This window comes from Asterias amurensis, chromosome 7, assembly GCF_032118995.1.
Source record: "Asterias amurensis chromosome 7, ASM3211899v1".
Lineage (NCBI taxonomy): Eukaryota > Metazoa > Echinodermata > Asteroidea > Forcipulatida > Asteriidae > Asterias > Asterias amurensis.
Window position 1 is genome coordinate 8,073,075 of NC_092654.1, and position 14,401 is coordinate 8,087,475.

The 14,401-nt window shown below is 38.9% G+C and overlaps 1 protein-coding gene across 1 annotated transcript in view; it reads left to right on the forward strand.

Annotated features, from left to right (window-relative positions):
- Window positions 1-10,378: 10,378 nt before the first annotated feature.
- The window catches only part of LOC139940001 (voltage-gated delayed rectifier potassium channel KCNH8-like), a 119,634-nt gene continuing 115,611 nt past the window's right edge, over window positions 10,379-14,401 (forward strand). The window contains exon 1 of the mRNA XM_071936190.1: window positions 10,379-10,967. Coding sequence (XP_071792291.1) covers window positions 10,892-10,967 — 76 coding nt within the window. The 5' untranslated portion in view covers window positions 10,379-10,891. The remainder of the gene's footprint in view (window positions 10,968-14,401) is intronic.

A 14,401-nucleotide genomic window follows, 5' to 3' on the forward strand; every position in this document is an offset into this window, starting at 1 on the left:
AGTGAGAAATTAACTCTTTCTCAAAACTACTTACTTCAGAGGGAGCCGTTTCTCACAATGTTTATGCTATCAACAGCTCTCCATTGCTTGCTACTAAGTAAGTTGTTATGCTATCAGTGCCTTTAACTTTAACTGTTACAATTACTTACTGTGACATGAGGGGCGGGGGTAAAGACACCGAATTTGTCACCTGTTTGTCAGAATCGATTAAGTCTAACATGTAACAACTTCTCTAGCAATTACTTTAAATCCCTTCATATCCTTGGATGTGTATAGAAGTTCTTGTTACTGTGGTTCAACATACCATTTCAATGATAGTATGGTTCACGATCGTGGCGTTTGATTATACAGGACTTGGGGACTCTCGGTGAACACGTTCACCGGTATCCCCCGGGTGTCCAATCAATGACAATGCTACAATGTACTGCAGGGAACCAAGCTCACCTAACGAGGCAAAGCACTCCACGCAGCAAGGGTATCACTCTATACTGCATTGACGTCATCAAGAGGCTAAGTTCGCTCAAAACACTGGATTAAGTTCCATATATAGATACGAACCAGCCGAAAATAACTCGCCGGGTGATTATTTTTATCCTCTCGGGAATAAGCAGGTATACGAAAAAAAATCACTATCTAAGTGGATTTTTTGAGAAAACAAGCAATTAGATAAGCTAAATTGAGATCAGAAGGCCCCTATGAACTGCAACAAGTTGGCTATGTCAATTAACATTGAAGCTGGATATTGTGAGGTTTTTTTCTTCATCTGATGTTTAAGCCAGTGTGCATAACTAGCGTGATGTGACCAGAAACATAATAATATGCACCAATTATAAATAATGTAATTTAGACCGAGGTAGTAGGTGTTCCAAACATAAGAGTTGTAGGCAAGGTTTAAGGATGTGAACAGTCAATTAGTAATCCCGGGTGTGATGGGGAAGGGTTTCCACGAAACACGAGGGCCCTTGGTTCAGTCCTTGCATTTTTCCATCTTTAAAGAGACGGAGTGATGGGAATTGAGATGTCTGTGTTATTTGTTTGTGGGCTTTCTGGTTATTAATATGTTCCCACGCAGTGTCTGGTGCAGTAACAATGAGTTATTTATATATAGAGAAGACAATGATGAAGAAATATCTCAGATGCGCTGTGGAATGTCATCGTTATATGAGGGGGCGGGCAAAGATGCGCTGGGTGGACAACATCCGCGAGAAAGGTCAGGTTGTGATACCATCCGGAATTCAAAGCAGCCGCACTGGAAATACGGCCTGTGGTTGGGACGGTGCCGGTGAATCAAGCGGGTTACCATTTTAGGAGACCCGAGGAAAATGCCTTTTTCCAAAGGAACGAAAGAAGTGGGAGTACAACCCAAATGAGAGGCAGCTCACATGGACTTCAAACATAGTAAAAGAGGCTCCGATCAAAGGATTGATCGCTTAAAGGGCTATGTAACTTTTGTAGGACAAAAAACACAATGTCCACAGATTTACATTAAACTTACACAGTTTGAAGATTATGATAGTAGAAAGCTTCCCTGAAAATATTACGTGCTGGGGTGCTGTAGTTTTTGGGAAATGAGTAAAACAATGCCATGAAAATAATTTTCGTCTCATGAGACGAAAAGTATTTTAATCATTTACAAACGTATTTTCATGACATTGTTTTACTCATTTCTCAAAAACTACAGCACCTCAGTAAGTAATATTTGAAGGGAAGCTTTCCACTATCGTTATCTTCAAACCATTGTAAGTTTAATGTAAATATATTTTGAAAAGGTACCCAAATCCTTTAATGCTAACATTTTCCAGACTCGTTTTGCGTATAGGTTATAGACACTGGTAATTGTCAAAGACTAGTATTCTCACTTGGTGTATCTCAACATATGCATAAAAAAAAACCTGTGAAAATTTGAGCTCAGTTGGTCGTCGAAGTTGTGAGATAATAATAAAGGGGGAAAAACACCATTGCCACGCGATGTTGTGTGCTTTCAGATGGTTGATTTCGAGACCTCAATATCTAACTCTGAGGTCTCGAAATCAAATTCGTGGAAATTTACTTCTTTCTCGAAAACTACGTAAATTAAGAGATAGCCGTTTCTCATAATGTAATATACTATCAACCTCTCCCCATTACTCGTTACCAAGTAAGGTTTCATGCTAATAATTATTTTGAGTAATTACCAATAGTGTCCACAGCCTTTAATGATCATTTCTTTGCATTGTTAGTTGTTAATTGCTTATATTATTGATTAAGAACGCTATATAAATGCTTAGATCATTATTATTGTTATTCGAACCAGTGAAAGTAAAACATAATATAGGCCTAAAGTAAGGTTTGGCCCACAAATTTTGCGGACACATTTATTAGGTTCTGTAGCCCTTTTTAAAACTAATATGTGCCCTAATCAACCACATGGGAACTTGTCAGGTGTTGGTTTAACTTTCTGGGTGAACAAAGAAAAGTTACCCAGAACGGGATTTGATTTATGTGACCTCCGGATTAACGTGCTGGTGCGCTACCCACTACATTATGTCAAAGCCTATAATTATGTGAAAGGTATCCATATTTTGCCAAAAATATTTCCATTCAGAAGCCCTACGATTTTAAACAAGTTACTTTCAGTCATAGCAGCCCTTTAATACAGATGGACAGTGCTTCTTGGTATTCTCTAATAATTATTTGAGGAAAGGTTAGTGTTTTTGTCATAGATTTACCTCTCTTCAAAAATGCACATTCAGGAAAACAGACACGGACTACCGCGGGTAGAGAGATGCCTGCACTCTCTCTACAATAAGACAGTCAAGTATTTTCTTTCCCTCTTCACCACAGTGTGCGCCCGCCCGCCGCCTGCCCTTCTCTGCTGCATGCGCCGAGCTCAGGCATACAGCCCCTACATGTTGTTGATTTAACTCTGATCTTGTAAGATTCTTCAACTCGGAGCGAAAAGTCATGGTATGAATGTAAATGGACAGCAAATTTAAGGCATTCGCAGATGGTTAGAATAACAACTTCATGTGAGCATCTATTGGTACATCTACAAGCGACCGCGGTTGGGTGACCGGGCGGGTGACCGAAAGGGTGGGTGACCGAAGGGTGCTTGGGTGGTTGAACGAGGCATCTCTCACTTTAATTTTGCGATCTGTTATATTAATTATCCAATGTGAACTTTTAAAAAGTACTCCTTGGATATTAAGCTTTCTCTTTCAACCCTGTAGTGTGGGCAGCTGTCAGCGCATGCTGATATAATTCATTGTTTCCATTGTCTCAACCACACCGTGTGCACTACCAAGCTCATATGCCATGATGTCCTAAGCTGGACCGTACCACGCGTCATAGATACCACGTCAACATCACATGTACTGACAATACCAGAACGTGGTATCTTTACGTATTTCACTTGTTACACTCAACCACCTATAGGCCAAAAATCATCATTGATATCAACAAATAACATTGACAAAATAACCACCATAAAAACCTCAGCCGAGACACAGTATAGGCAATTTAAAATCATGTTTAAAAGTTTTCTTAATTTGTTGAAGAAAAAGAAAAGTGGAAACAAGTATTCTGAGACCTGTGAGAAGACATCTATAGTTTTAATATGAAGCCATTACAAAAACAGAGACTTGTGTCACTACATAAACTTGTACACGTTGCCGTTGTTCGCATTTGGAACATAGTGTCAGTGAACTTAATTTTCAATTAAAAACCCGTGTTCAAAATGTTGATGAACTTCCCTCATAGAAAGGCATCGTTCAGGTAACTGACCCTCGAGATGGTTCCAAGACTGCCGCACTTCAGTAGTTCAAGCTCCTTGAACATATCCAGTTAAAACATGGATGAGGTTCTTTTAAGGAGTCATCTAACAGTGGAGAAATCTTTATATCTCCTTTATACGTGTAACCGGAGTGAGAGGTAGATGTTTGTCTTTATCATCTCAAGATGACCTTCATATGGTTCACTCGTTGGTAACTACTATAACTAAGTGTAATCTTGATAGAAGACAAAATCAAGGCAAACACGAGTTGAAGTATACTCGGTAAAACTGTCTTTGGTAAAACAAAAAACTATAAATAACATTAAACTTGCGGGTACAACCATGTGTAATATCTCTTTTGAGGGAATGTTGGCTCTGAAAAGAGCCGGTTTCGTCTCGACGTTTCGAACAGTTTACTCTGCTCGTCTTCAGGTTCTTTGTTGTTAACTTGTGGTCTGGAACAATTCAGAGGAGGGGGGTAAAGGAAGTTGGGTAACCCAAACATACGCGTTTTGTCAGAATTTATGAGAATGAAACAGTTTTTTTTTTGGTTTTTTTTACGGAATAGAAAGGGAAAAAAGAGAGTAGGGAAAATAAGTTTTACAAAAATTACGAATATATCAAGAATATGCCTTGAAGATACCTTGTAGTGACGTCATAGGCTGGCTGCCTTTGCTCTGCCATTTTGAACAAACTTGCATGATTTACATGTTGCGCGTCTATACAGCGTGTGCTTTGCCTTAAATAATGGGCCCTCATAGAAACACACGGGGAATGTTACTCCCAAAATGACGCTCATAAGACTTTTATGGTGATGACGTCATCGGGTGAATCGGGTTATTACAACCTTATCTTTATGTTGGATGTGTATGCTATGGTGAATAATTTGACTTAAGGTTTGATACAAAAAAAATGTTGCTTTCATTACTACAAACGAATAAGTTAAAGTTAAGTATTGGTGTCTAGGTCAGCCGTCGAGCAAAACAACCATGACTATAAGGGGTAGGGCGTCTATGAGAATTGCCGTATTAAACACGAGAATTGTGTCCCGACACTGTAGTGAGACAGTCCCCAACCAAATCATGATGAATGACATGGCCTTTTCAGATACATTTGACATGACAGCATGGTGTAATGAATTTTGTAATACCTAGGTGTCTGATATCACTATGAAAAGCACTTTCCTACTAAATTGTGAAATACTATCGGCTCTTATATCATTTTTGCGAGGTCGGGCTGCAATTACTTCCAAATTTCCAAAAATGTGATAAATAATTTTTTAGGGCTTGTAAAGGACAGATTCAATGTCCTCCTTCCCGGTTGGAGTGCTTTGAGATATTCGTTCCCGGCGCCCCCTCTCCTCATATCCCCTTAATTCTTAAATGCCTGCGATCGTCTGACCCAAATCTTGGGGACGAGTTTGCTGATTATGCTACCGGTGTTCGATCGCTGTAACCAAGAAAGGCTTGCCTTCTGGAGCATTGTAAGGGATACATTATACAGCTTGGCAAACAGTGAATTCCATTACTTATTCGATACGTATCATGGCCATGTTAGCGGCTGCAGCACACCTGGGACACGGTGTCGTAGACGGTATAAATAAGGACCGTGCACCAAATCTGATCAAGGTGTTGATTAACACAGACAAACAAAAGCCTGGATCTTTCCAGAATATTCAGTGGTTTGGCCACAGGGCCTTACTTTACATAGAAATCCTCAATGTTGGTCTTGCTGTTTATCAAAAGAGATACATTGACGAGTTGATTGAAAGGCAAAAGCGAATGATATTTGTCTTTATTGGCCAGTAGGCAAAATGAGGATAAACTAAAATCTTATTTCAGGAATAAAACGCACGTCTGAAACAAAAATATACAAACACTGTAGTACTTATTAATATAATACTAGACAGTTATGGTTTCAAGCCACACACGCAAACAAGTTTTGCCAAACTTTGAATTGATTGAAAAGCAAAGCAAAATATTTGCCTTGGTGGCCAGTAGGCAAATGGGGACAAACTACAATCTTATTTCAGAAATAAAAAGCACGTTTAGGAATAATACGTTGAACAAAAAATCACCAATACTTGTATAAGGTTCCCTAGCATTTAACAAAGTAGTTGCAGCCTGACCTCGCAACACAATTTAAAAAGGCCTATAGCATTTCATCAATTAATATCAATTAATAGCCAGTTAATAGCCAGTTATAATTTCAAGTCACACACACAACCAAACAAAGATACCAAACTAGAACCTTTACTCGGTTACACAACCACGACTCATCTACAGACGTCGTTCGACCGTCTGGAATATTGTTCACACTAATGCACACAAAAGACCAGTTTCCACAGTGAATCCCATGTCTACATCTGCAGTAGCGTTGCGCAAAATCCCAGCATCAACCTGCGCCTTGATCAGAGACTACCATACCGGTACCCTATACGACAGACCTGCTACTTCAAGAAGGCAACGAAGGCGGTTGCCTCCGTGCCCCCTGGTCATTGCCGTAATTGCCCTTGAAGTGCTCCAGTGGAAATTGACAATTTCATCAAAGTGTACCCTTTTACCATGGTGGAGTAAATGCCTTGGTGCCCTTGCCCCTTCAAAAAACGAAGCAACGCCTGCTACGATATTGCCCTTTTCGAAACCACGGCTTCGGCTCCAGATTTGGCTCAGGCTAGCTTGGCCCCGCGGTTGTTTTGACAATTATTGCGCGTGCTGTGCGTACGCGCCCAATGCTTCAGAGGAGAGAGAACGTAGCCTGAAGCAGAATTCAAAGCCGAAGCCGTGGGTTCGAAAAGGGCCGTAGAGATTCCTCTCCAGTTTGACACTTTTCCCTTCCACTCATTGACCCACAACGCCTCGTTACAAAAGATCCCCATTGTCACCTGATTCCTAATGATCACTGACAATACTAGCTTTAATATCAAGACATCGATTTGGCGCGGGAAAAAAATAAATTGGCGCGGAAATCCCAGAAATTCCGGTTGTTTTCGATCTGTCAATATCCGCTTATTGACCACGGCCTTGGAAAGTTACGGCGTGCATCGACCGCATGTTTAGGTCGAGGGTTTTGAAAATAATGTGATGGTTTGAAATGAGAAGAGATTGAAAACGGGAAGAAACAGATACAGATTGAAGTGGGGCAGAAAATGTGCGGCACATTGTGTTTAATGTCTTTTGTCTTGATGTTGCGTGTTTCATTTATGACTAATCAGTTTGTAGACGGTAATGCTTCTAGCCCCTTATGTTGAGGTTTATGTTGAGGTCAATGAGTCAGATAACCACAAAATGTATTACCATGAAATGACGATCAAATTTTAGTCGCTATTAGTAAGCTTCACAGTGATAGAATTCTAACCGAAGAATAGAGAGCTATAAGTCTTGCATTTATGACCAAAAGCAGTCATGTTGCTTGTAGTCCGTTGTCAGAAATGAAGATAAATGCAAAGTAATGTAAAACCATAAAAATGACGACCCAACTGTAGTCAATATGTATAGAAGCCTCACAGTGAGTTCTAGCCGAATAATAGTAACAGCTGGAGTTATAACAGAATCATGTAATACCAAACTCTGAAACAAGAACAGTAGTTAAAGGCCTAGGCCCCTACCACCAAATCATTCTGTTAATAAAACAGTCACTGTTGATGAAGTATCAACAATTACAGAGAATTACTACCAGATGCATTGTACCTTTCTGTCAGGAAAACAAAGGGACTATCAAAACCGACTAGCACTGTGACCCGTATAGCCATAAAAACACCATTGAAGAGAAGAAGATGAAGAAAAGTACGTTTTAGATCTCGGGTATGGGGACTGAACCCTCAATCTATGCATGCAAGGCTACAGTCCAGAATCCTAACCGAGGGCCACACAGGTGAAAGACACCACTAAGCCAACCTGATGGGGTCAATTTCACAAAGAGTTAGGACTAGTTCTAAGAGATATCAAAAATGTACAGCTAGTCCTAAGTTAGGACGGGTAACTCGTGCTAACTCGAGATAAGACTAGTCTTAACTCTTTGTGAAATCCACCCCTGGATTCCCAAACTGTACCCCTGCCCGCAGGTGAAAACACTTGCAACAAACTTTGCTTCACATCCATTGCAGCATTTTTTGAGACGGAACTCAAGCTGTCCCGAAGTCGGTCAGAGTTGATTGACTGTGACGTCAGTTAATCACAGCCAACTAATAAAAAACCTCGAGTGAACTAGAACTCCTAGCTGCAAAAACGCGAAGTGATAAGAATGTCCCTCTTCGGTTCTGGTTAAAATTGTTGACGAAGATCTCCGTTTTAGTAAGGGTATAAGCACATGGTGAAAATGTATACAACCCACGGCAAGACTATTATTACTTTCGCGGCTCGTCAGTTCACATAAAATCGATCTGAGTGTAACAACCAGATAATTGCAACCCATTTCAAAAGGAACACGAAACATTGCTCGCCCGGCCTCCCGCTTTAATTACAGAGACGAGCCTAGGAAACAATATCCACCTGTCAATAATATGATAATTTCGGATGTAAAAAGAAATTAAACTCCAAGATCCTGATGGCGCCTCTTTGTTTTAGGCCTCAGACGATCTGGGGAAAGATCCCCAAATCACTGCAGTAGTCGGATACTGCGGGTTTTATATAGGTACGCTGGTGGCATTTTGCGTTGCTGTCCTGGGGGGGGGGGGGGGGGGGGGGCTAGCCAAAGTATGGTCTGCGTATAGGTACCTAAAGGGCCTGGACACGTTTGGTAATTGTCAAAAACCAGTATTCCCACTTAGTGTATCCCAACATATGCATCCGATAACAAACCTGTGAAAATTTGGGTTCAATTGGTAATTGAATTTGTAAGAGAACAGTGGAAGAAAAAACACCATTTTGGCATTACTTTGTTGAAATTTCAGATGCATAACTGGCTCAAACTGAATGTCTTCTATTATTTGAATGAGAAAATTACCTCTTTCTCAAAAACTATGTAAGTTCAGAGGGAGCAGACGTTTTATACTATCGACAGCTTCCCATTGCTCGTTACCAAAATTAGTTTTTATGCTTAACATTATTTTGAGTAATTACCACTATAGTGCACAGTGGCTTTAAGCATCACACAGTTCAAGCAAGGCTATAGGGGTATGGAGCGGGCCTGCTAGTGAGAGCAGATAATTTTCAATCAAGGAAATTCGGCAAAACTCACCACCTGTTCTTCCATGCAGTGATTACTGCAGTAACCGGCAGTATGCCGGCAATAACCGATTTATCTCATGCAAACATTAATTTAATTAAATTACTCAATCCCATCTTTTCATCAAATGTAAATAACGTTTTTCCAGCTAAATACACCATTATGGATGTTTAATCTTTTCGGGCAAGAATTCGGTCTTATTATTATTAGGCTATCCACCGATTTGGATAAAATACACAAAAATTACCAACATAAAATAAAAATATCGGACTTAACCACAAGATGGCAGCATTTATGATAAACGTATTCTAGTATATTATAATTCGACCAGCACATTTTTAAAAGCAACTGATTTGGGTTTCCTGATCTAAACCACAATGGTTTTATTAAGTAGGCCATACATGTTATGTCCCAAGTCTCCCCTATAGCTTATACGGCCAATAAGTAACTGAGAGACGAACAAACGAGTTAAAACTAAACATATCTATAACCATCAATCTATCTATCTATCTATCTATCTATCTATCTAGGCCATATGTCTAACTACTATAGGCCTATTTACATTTCTCAAAATATTATAATCCACAAGGGAAACTGACTGATTCGGGGTTGAACAAAGAAAATTTATTAGAATGGGACTCGAACCATCTACCTCCGGATTATCTATACATATCTATTTAACTAGCTATTAGCTAACTAACCAACTAATAAACTATATATCATACTTACTAACTAGCTAACCAAGTAACTAACTTGCTAAGACGTAACTGGATCGAACGAACCAAGAACGAACAAATATAATCAGACACACAAAACAATCTGTCAACCAGTCAGTCAATCCCTGCCATTGTCAATTAAAAACAACGCCCGGTACATCCATTAAATAGATGCAAACAAAGATATTATCAATCTGATCAATTAGATAACATTCGAACAGTGAAACACACTAGAAAACTTCGTGTCGATGGCACTTTCTAGAGCATCTTCCTCAACAACAAAGAAATACCTGAAAAAAGGATTGTGTTTGCACGAAAAGTGGACGTATTGCGCACGCTCAGAGCAACAGGGCACCATTAAATCAATGGCGAAGAGTGAAGAGGAGAAACCCAAAATGATTCATGTCATTTACCAACAACAATCCCCCAACCGGATGGGTTCTATAATATGCTGATATCAACAATCATTATGAATGTAGATGAGTGCATTATAGCTGTGTCAGCGATCCATCTGACTTTAATGGCCCACTTCATATCAGAAGGCATCATCAGCGCCGCTGCCCCTCCCCTTATACACGAATGGAACAGGCTAATAAAATTTCATATCTTTGCGCGCTACGGGTAAGTACGGGTAGATGCGATGACAGGAGGCACGTTCGGTTGCCAAACCAATGAAAAGCTGACGCTCCAGGCATATTCAAGTAATCAGTTCTCTTGGTACTGAAAGAGCCGTTATTATGTTCAGCTATGGACATGTCATGTCAGCAGTCTCTCCAGTCCTGCCGATTGTGTGTTGCAGCAACTCCCAAGTCAAGAGTTTCGCTACGTATGATGGGAAACTGCCTGTTTGTTACTTGTGCACTTTAGGTACTACATTGTTTATAACCGTAAAGATGTCCAGCATATTGGCGGGGAAAATGATCTGGTCATAAAATAAATAGGCAGGCAGATGGTCCGCCGCCGACTCGCTCTGGCTGAATGTATAAACCCTTTTGCTGTTTTGGAAAGCTTTAAGCACATGCTCATTGTGCAGAATAGAAGTGTGTATAATTACCACAACAAGCTCATTTACCTCATCAATCGGGAGGAGTGATTTGATTGCCTGCAATTTATGTGCTTTCCTATACCTTCAGGGCTTCAGAATCAACTTTCTCCAACATCGAGTTATCCAGAACTAAAAAGCACCGTTGTGATTTAATGTACCGTCTTCTCCATACACCTTTGATGTAATACCTAGGTGTAGTTCACTCCCGAGACCATGCCAGCACGTAAGGGTCTTCTAGCGCCCCAGAACACCTTCTTGGATACGATAGCTACGCGCTTCGACGGCACCCGTAAGTACACACAATCCGTTAGGGTTAAAACCTCATGTAACGTTGGTATCTCTAAAAACAAACTCACGGGTTTACTGACAATCCGTTAAGTCGTCGAATGTTTAGAGACAGATGTTTTCAAGAAACCTAACAGTGTCATTTTTAAAGGGAGAAAAACAACTTGTGTGCAGAGTTACAGAAATAACATCGACTCGGTTACATTGCCACAAAGCAGTCAGCATTACCTAGTTATCAAAATAATTACAATCAGAATCTTATCAATAGAATGCATCGCTTGATGGGCAGATATTGATTTTGTTTTCAACAATGAACGTTTAGTTGTTGATTATTTTTTCTTGTTTGGGGCAAATCTACGGCTTTCTAATATCAACCGCAAACATTGCTGCTGGAACTTTTACCGATCTAACTATTTCCACAATATTCCCACAACCCTTGCGTGTACATATCGATTTACACTGAGTTTATTTAGATAAATTTACCGCTTTTTAAATGTCTTTATCAATTTCTTTAATACGATACATGGTTGTCTCATGACGAATTTGTGTGCTAAATTTTCAAAAGTCCCTTTAAATTTTTCCCTTTATAAATAATTGGCAGAATACAATTCTTAATGTCATACTAATCTTAGTATGGGTTATATATCAAATTTAAAAAAAGCGAGGTTCCAATATCTGTTAATAAAAAAAGTAATTTATGCAGTGACAGTTCCGCATCAGCGCTTTGTATCAAAATATCAAACCTGCGCGCTCCGCGTTTCCATGAATTAATGCGAGATTCAACGTCAGTAGTATGCAAAGCAGGTCATCAATATGCAAGCCTGTAATACCAAGCCAGCTTACCCCCCACGCTATTGCTAGGCCACAGTTTTAATAGTTTAAATGCGTGTATTATTTTAGGGATAACATGCATTTTTTTAATGTTAAAAAAATGCATGTTATCCCTAAAATAATACACGCATTTAATGGGACCATAGAGACAGTAGCATTTTGCTGGTACGTTGGAAACAGTGTTTATGAAGCATAAACAAAACTATACATGATGATCACTTTGTTATTTTAATAGTATGTATTGATATAGTTGTTGTTATACTATACACAATTTATACTACAAAGTGCAACGGAAATTATTACACCGAATTTGTGCATAACAAACCTTCCAGTCGGTGGTTTCAATTCTAAATAGCCACTCAACATAACATTATTCTAATTAAAAAAAATAGTACCAGCGTTTATGTATCGCGGAAGCTTATAGCAAACACTGTGGTTCCTGACAGGGTAACAGTTTCCTGCTATCGGAAATGTGCCGTTTACCGTCGATCTTAGCTTCTGTTCGAAAAACAATTCTTGGTATACTCAAACTGTGGACTTGGAACCTACTCCAAGGGGCAGAAATCATGCTCTAAAAAGTATTATGCTATTCGATAAGAAGTTATAATTCACATGCAATTAAGTTATTGTGTCCATGATCTCAGCAAATTGAGCACTTGAATATATGCAGTGCTCAGATCGTGAGATACAGCTTCTCGTGATTCCATTTGTATCAAATAACAGACTCTATTTTTAAGCATAGATGCCCGACTCTTCTTCTATTGTATACAAATCTCTGCATGCCACCAATTAGCAATCTTTCTAACGTTATAATAAGCACGTAGCTTTGGCCATTAGTTCACCGGTACAGCAAAAGTCTTCATTTGCATATTTAAGGCCATGGTGATTTTGTGTTCATCCAGTTTGGTCTTAGTGGATTGATTCGGATATAAATATAGACATGATATATTTCGACGGTTGTTCTATAAGTTAGAGTCCACCATTAAAGGAACACATTGCCTTGGATCGGTCGAGTTGGTCTCTGAAAAGCGTTTGTAACCGTTTTTAATAAAATGCATATGGGTAGAAAGATGTTGTAAAAGTAGAATACAATGATCCACACAAACATGCCTCGAAATTGCGTGGTTTTCCTTTTACCTCGTCGACTAACACGTCGGCCATTTATGGGGGTCAAAATTTTGACTCCCATAAATGGCCGACCGTGTTAGTTCGCACAGTAGAAGGAAAACCACGCAATTTCGAAGCAAACTTGTGTGGATCATTGTATTCTACTTTTAAAACATCTTTCCAACCATATGCATTATAAAAAAAACGGTTATGAACGCTTTTGTTTTGACCAACTCGTCCGATCAAAGGCAACGTGTTCCTTTAATTACCTACTGTTGATTTTATTTATGATTGTTTGTCGTTGTTTGAATTTTTGTGGCTTTTTTTTTATGAGTGTTTTATGACTGGGAAAACACTTTTCATGTTTGTATGGTGAATAAATGAATCTTATTTCATCTAAATTAACCTTGTCCTGGTAAATATTTCATATCAACATTCATATATTGGGAATCAAACACAAATAAAACTCTTACTATTAACGGTGTTTCACTATGAATTTGCTTCAATGCTAAATGCTTTAATACATCTCGATTTCACAAAAGAAACGCTGTAAAACCTTCTGATGCTAAATATTCGCATTTAGAATAACGAACATGCGACAATGATGTTTCGATTTTCCAAAAAAAGTATCTCTCACTAATCACGAGATAACATTAAGAATTTTTTTATGAAAATGTTCATACACAGTGATTTCATAAAATAAACGCTAGAAAACCGTTTCGAATGTAAATATTCGTATTTAGAATCAACGACATGTGGCAATCTCAATTTTTTTTGCTGTGACAAAAATATATCCTATTATTAACGATATTGCATTACGATTTTGTTTTAATGAAAAAGTCCATACACTGCGATTTTTGTTAAATGAAAATGTCCATACACTGCGATTACCCAAAAGAAACGTTAGATAATCTTGGGCAAAATTACGACGCTTCCATCTGATGCATTATTTCTTTGACTCGAGGTAAAAGTCTTGTAAATTGTGGTTTATTTCCGAAAATCTGATTAATTGAGACCGAAGTTCATTAGTTTTCTTAGTGGGTCAAATTTATATAGGGAAAACTGAACAATCTCTCATTGTTGTCCTCTTCAAAGACGGACCTTTCAGCCAAATATTTCTCGTTTTTTTTGTTTGACTGATAAGAAAGCACGGGAAAGATTTCTCTGGAAATAAAAATTTAGAATGTACGCATGAAGAAACCGCTGCCTGATGTCTCTTTGACTTTGGGCTAAGAAGGACAAACATGTTGACGACGCCTGGAAATCTGAATATCGCTAATAGTTCTTATCACACAGTCCTAATCTAATTTCAGATGTAATTGGGTTTCCGCTGAATAAACTGTAGAATATGATGAGGGCCTCGATACATGTTGCAAAATGTTGTATTTTTTTATTAGAAATGCCGATATGTGCTCGCATGTGAGTTTATATGGCGTACCCTCCGAGGACCTGTTTTAAAAAGGACAATATGTCCTCACTTGTCGGCTCTTTGTTTTCATT